A 6,268-nucleotide genomic window follows, 5' to 3' on the forward strand; every position below is an offset into this window, starting at 1 on the left:
AGGACATAGTTGATCTTATCTGGTCCTCTGTCTTTCCTGTAGAATAATATTATGATGCGTTAGCACAGACTTAGCTGCAGGTGCAAGCTGTTGAGAGATATGAAAGTTAGCTGTAGGGTACCTAGAGAATGCACCTGGGTAGAATTTTGTTATTACTCCAATACTCCAGCGATTGTCCCATGGATCTGATTTTTTCCTGAAAAGTAAAATCTCTAGCACATGGTATTAGGGAGAGTGGGGGCTGGCTGAAGCATTGTTGTTAAGCAGGGTAAAGACAGCCATGAGGGTGACAGAAAAAGAAGCTCTGGAGGGAATTAAGGGGAACATCTAGAATAGGTTTAAGGGGCCTAACAGTAGTAGGCGTTATTTCAGTTCCCAGGAAGGTAATGGGGGGAATTGATTGTATTTTATTTGTAGCTATCATAAGACCTTTTGTCTCTAGGGTGTTTATCATAGCATATTTTAGGTCTTTTGTATTGTTTGAACTCTCCCCTTTATTATTTTCTGGTGCTTGTAAGCTTTCTTCAATCTTAGGTGGGTTTCTTAAGCATTGTTGGATAGCTGCTATTATGGGGAGAAAGGAAAGGGGGAAATTTTGCCTTTCCTGGATTTCTTCTTTACAAGCCAGATATGCAATATTAGTCCAGACCTCTGGATCAGAAATGTCTGCTGACAGGATCCACAGTGCAAATTGATATACTTTATTCCAAAATTTTAAGCTTTCTTTTTGGGAGATCTTAAGTCCTCTTGATTTAAGTAAGGCTCGAAGGGAACGAATTTGGAGTTTTTTCTGTTGTGATGTTGAATTACCCATTATAAAAGGAAAATAGTGTTGTCTAGCGTTTAATGTTCCTGCAGCAGCCTGACACCAGGGGATTGGAACGCTCTGACAGGTACAAGCCTGGCTTGCAGACTACAGAAAAAAAAAATGGCCTTTTTAAATCTTTTGTTTGTTTGGCGCGAGCCACCTTGAACTTTCAAGTGCTCGGCAGGGGCTGGTTAATTTAAATTCTCACCTAACTGGTTTTAGCTGTGGTTTCAGTGCCCTGGGGGCAGGATAACAAAACTGATTAGGGAAGTTTATTTTAGAAGGAGAAAAAGAGAAAAAGAGACGGCCAGGGCCCACGGGTGGGGAGGCTTGGAGGCACAGCTGCTTTTTTTAGTCTCCTGATGGGAGTCAAAAGAAAGAGAGATTTGCCAGGCCCCACGAGTGGGGTGGCTTGTAGGCACAGCTGCCTTTTTAGTCTCCTGATGGGAGATGAAAGAAAGGGAGATTTGCCAGGCCCCACGAGTGGGGTGGCTTGTAGGCACAGCTGCCTTTTTAATCTCCTGATGGGAGATGAAAGAAAGATTTCTGATGCTCTCCTGGTGGGAGAGGTACTCATGAATTCTGCGTTTCAGGGGGTGCCAGCTGCTGGCTGGCGCGGAGTTCCGAGGCTCTCACGTTGGGCGCCAGATATGGGTGGGTCCCGCGCACCGCGTTGCTGCTCGGGTCCCTGGCTCTCCGCGGCTACTGGATGCTGGTGACTCTATGGGTCGCTGCGCTTCCAAGCAAATTCCATTCCAAGCTACCAGGCACTCCCTCTGTGTTTCGCGATCCGTCGGCTGCCGGGTCACGAGGGGAGGTGCAACAACGGCGAAAGCAGGATCTTCGCGAGTGAATGTTTACAAAGGGACAGCCCCCTCCGGAGAGACTGAATCGTAGGCAGTAAGACACAGAACTCAGCTCAGTCAGGTACAGCTCCTTTATTCAGTGACTCAGCTCAGCTCCAGATCTTAGTGATTCAGCTCTGATTCATTAGGGGGAAATCAGGATATTTATAGTGTGGAGGCAGTAGCAAAAGCCTTAGTTGATAGGTGCTTTGTAGCATGCCCCATTTACATGTGGTGGTGGGCTTTTGCCAGGCTGTCAGACAGTGCCAGATTATCACACAGGAAAACCTGACAGTTTCATGCTGGAGGACATGTATCTGTGATGGGCACTTCAAAAGGTGAGTCAGGAAGAGAGCAGGAAGGCGCACCGCTGAAAAAGGGAGTCCTTCCATTTGCGCCGAGCCGGCATGCGGCTATCCGGACATGGAAAGACTACAACCCAAAACAGCAGGGGTCCCCAACAAGGTGCTTTACTGTATCCCTTAATCCCATACATAAGCATTAACATTTGTTTATGATGAAAACTTTCAAACATACACAGAAATTTGGAGAGAAGCATAATGAACCTAGGTGACCACCCACCAGTTTCAATCCACGTGTAATGTGTATCTCTGATTGGGGAAGTGGGTAACTATTGTTACTACATCAATGGCACAGAAGATTAGGTAAGATTGTATCAACTGGAGGAGAAAAGCTCATTTTAATCATTTACATTTTAAAAATTGTTAATGTTAGGGGCTGCAGAGATGGCTCAGCAATTAAGAGCACTGACTGCTCTTGCAGAGGTCCTGGGTTCGATTCCCAGCACTCACATTGTGGCTACAAACCGTCCTCAGCTCCAGTTCCAGGGGAATCCGAAGCTCTCTTCTGACCGTGGCATTGCATGACACGAGTGCACTCACATGCATGCAGGCAATACACTCGTACACATAAAATAAAAATAAAAAATAAAATATTTTAAAGATTGTTAATGTTAAAAATATTTAAATAGTTACCAACATATGTCTAACTTCGGTTTGATCATGCTGTTGAGCATGGATCTATCAACAGACTGGAGCCTCCTTAAAATCAGTTTTGGGTGCAGACAAGAGGCAAGTTATCACTAAAATTCTCCTTTTGATTGTTACCTGCCATTTAAAGGGGCGGGATTATTTTATTCTCGCCTCAAGGGGTTCTTGGAAAATTGAAACTGAGTATTAACTTTTGTGTCTAGCTGTCCTGGAACTCACTATGTAGACCAGGCTGGCCTTGAACTCACAGAGATCCACCTGCCTCTGCCTCCCGAGTGCTGGAACTGCAGGTGTGCGCCACCACGCCAGGCTTCTTCTTTTTTTTTTGGTCTGGAACAATGTTCTTGAGAACAGTTATGAAGCCTTTCTTGCCAATAGTTTTTTCTTCTAGGATGATTTATTTTAAAAACTCATAACCCCAATTTTGTGGCTGTAATTAGTAAAGATTTGCCAAGCAAAGATGCTTTCAGTAGTAATGCCTGTCGTTCTGTGTTTGCTATAGTGAATTTTGCTGTCCTTATATTGGCCATTTAAGGAAGGTGTTTTTGTTTTTATTTTTATGATACTGGGAGAATAGACCTAGGGCCTTGTGGATTCCAGGAAATTAATTGCTCTACTACCAAGTTTTACCCTCTGAGATTTTTTTTTGTTTTTGTTTTTAAATTCCTGTTTTGTCAAGCGAACCCAAGGTGGTCCTGGGAAGATGGCTCAGGCAGGAAAATGCTTGCCATCCAAGCATGAGGACCCGAGTTCCATCTCCAGAACCCATGTAAAAGAGCCAGGCATGATGGCACACTCCTGTAATCGCAGTGCTGGGGAGGTAGAGACTGGTGGATCCCTGGGGCTCACTGGCTAGCCAGCCTTGGCAGAGTTGGTAAGCTCCCTGTTAGTACAGACCCTGTCTCAAAAGAAGGTGAACAGCACCTAGGGAATGACCCTTGAGGCTGGTCTGGCCTCCACACAAATGTGAGTGCACATGTGCAGTGATACTGTGTGATGCTACATTATGGTGATGCCTGAATAAAACTACCCTAACTCTTAGCATCCATTTTAACCAAGGGGGAACTCAAACTTCTCTGGGAACCAGTTCCTTCAGAATTCTCTTGAAACCCTGCTCTTAAACAAGGACTTTCCTCTCTTTATTGAAATCATACAACCAGCATGAAATGGGGAAGGAAAAGGGGAACTGTGTATCAGAGGATTATGTCCCTTCTGACCCCTACTGACCTGGAGCAGCAACCACAACCCAAGCAGACATTGTCAGTTTAATCACACCTATTATTTGCAACAAATGGGCTAATCTTCATATCTTCATTGCTTCCAACAAATACCCAACTGCTTTCAGTGCTTGCTTGATACACACACACATGCACGCACACACACACTTAAGTTCAGGGTGGGAAAGTAACTTGCTCAATATCACACATTCAATTTTAAAAATTAAATGTTCTGTGTGAAACATAGTTTGGTCAAAGCAGCAGATTTAAACTGAATTGTCTTTAACTGTGAATCTTTTCTTTTTAATCCTAGGCCACTGAATTCAGCCAGTGGAAGAATGTCTTATTTATCATTCAGTTTCTTCTTTCCTGTCTTTTGGGGTAAGAAAACATAGATAAACAGAACTGGTCGATGGTGTCTCTTGATAACTCAGTTCTAAACATACCCTCTGTTCTGTTCTGCCAGAATCCCGTTTTCTGTGTTTCTCTGACTTTCTCCAGAAAGTGCATCTCCCTCCCCACCCTCATGCTGTACCCCCCAGCCTTATGTGTGTAGGTTTAAACACACACGGGTAGGAAATATTCGGAAAAAATGTGTCTATTCTAGATGTGTATAGACTTTTTATTCTTGTCGCTCCTGGAACATTTCAGTAACAACTATTTACTAGCATTTACACTGTTTTGGGTGTTTTAAGTAATGTTGATGGACTGGAGAGATGGCTCGGGAGTTAAGGGAGTTTACTGCAGAAGGCCTGAGTTCACGTCCCTACATCAACATTAAGTGACTTACAACTGCCTGTAACTGCAACTCCAGGGAATCTGATGCCTTCTTCTGGCCTCTGTGGGAATGTGCACATACCCTACACACAGACACACAGATACAGCCACACCCACACCCACATAATTACAAAAAACAAAGACAACAACAACAACAAAAAAAACACATTGAGGGGCTGGAGAGACAGCCCAGTGGTTAAGAGCACTGACTGCTCTTGCAGAGGACCCGGGTTCGATTCCCAGCACCCACATGGTGGCTACAAACGATCCTTAACTCCAACTCCAGGGGAATCCGAAGCCCCCTTCTCACCTCCACAGCAATGCATGACACGGGTGCACTCACATACATGCAGGCAATACACTCATACACATAAAATAAAAATAATAAAATAATAAAAAAAACATTGAAGGGGGTATTAATGCATGCTTTTAATTTCAGCACTCAGGAGGCAGAAACAGGTGGATCTCTGTGAGTTTGAGGCCAGCCTGGTCTACATATAGAGTTCAGGCACATAGTGAGATCCTGTCTCCAAAAAATATATTTATTTTTAATTTAATTTTATTATTATTTTTAAAGGCAGGGTCTCCTTGTGGTCCCATCTGGCCTGGAACTTGCTATGTAGACTGGGCTGGCCTTGATCTCACAGAGATGAGTTGCCTCTGCCTCCTAAATGCTGGGATTAAAGGCATGTACCACCACACCTGGCTATAAAAATAATTTTTTAGAAGTAATCTAGAGAGGATTTAAAGACTATAGGAGGAGGGGCGTATGCTTCATGCAAACGCTACCCCATTTGATATAAAGGACTCGGGCATCCTCAGATTGTGGCATGCACAGAGTCTTGGCATCAGTGCCCCATGGCTATAAAGGGGCCACTGTACTCCTACAGCTGAGGGACTGACTGGAACAGGACACTTGGGGGCTCAGCCTCAAAGACCAGGGGCAAGACCTAATCTGTTTCCCTTTGGAAGACAGGCTAATGCCACTGTCTGTCCAAATTGTAATGTGGCCGCTTGATTCCTGAAAATCCATCTGACATCAAGTCTCCTGGTAGCTCAAGATTGGTGCTGTGTTTCTGTCACTGTGTCCTTACTTGCCCAGGATCTCTTCCTCTCAAAGCACATGGCAATGTCATCCTTTCTCTGTAGTGCTGTGCCTATAATATTCAGGGACATTACTTTTCCAATTAAAAAAAATTGTAGGGGCTGGAGAGATGGCTCAGTGGTTAAGAGTACTGACTGCTCTTGCAGAGGACCCAGGTTTGATTCCCAGCACCCACATGGCGGCTACGAACTGTCCTTAACTCCAGTTCCAGGGGAATCTGAAGCCCTCTTCTGACCTCCGAGACATTGCACGACACGGGTGCACTCACATACATGCAGGTGATGCACTCATACACATAAAATAAAAAATAAGTAAAATATTTTAAAATAAATTTGTAGTTGGGCTTAGTAGTGCACACCTGTAGTCCCAGCACTCAGGAGCCAGAGGCAGGTGGATCTCTGTGAGATCGAGGCCATCCTGGTCTACATAGTGAGTTCTAGACCAGATGGGGCTACAGGAAGATCCTATCTCAAGAAAACAAACAAAATAGTGTGTGTGTGTGTGTG

At 44.4% G+C, this 6,268-nt stretch overlaps 1 protein-coding gene across 3 annotated transcripts in view; it reads left to right on the forward strand.

Annotated features, from left to right (window-relative positions):
* Slc35d2 (solute carrier family 35 member D2) overlaps window positions 1–6,268 on the forward strand; it is an 89,937-nt gene that overhangs the window by 52,544 nt on the left and 31,125 nt on the right. For all 3 annotated transcript variants that reach the window (XM_029557194.1, XM_029557195.1, XM_008855115.3), the window contains one exon: window positions 4,194–4,261. In XM_029557194.1, coding sequence (XP_029413054.1) covers window positions 4,194–4,261 — 68 coding nt within the window. The remainder of the gene's footprint in view (window positions 1–4,193; window positions 4,262–6,268) is intronic.

Source organism: Nannospalax galili, unplaced genomic scaffold, assembly GCF_000622305.1.
Source record: "Nannospalax galili isolate Female #2095 unplaced genomic scaffold, S.galili_v1.0 scaffold467, whole genome shotgun sequence".
Lineage (NCBI taxonomy): Eukaryota > Metazoa > Chordata > Mammalia > Rodentia > Spalacidae > Nannospalax > Nannospalax galili.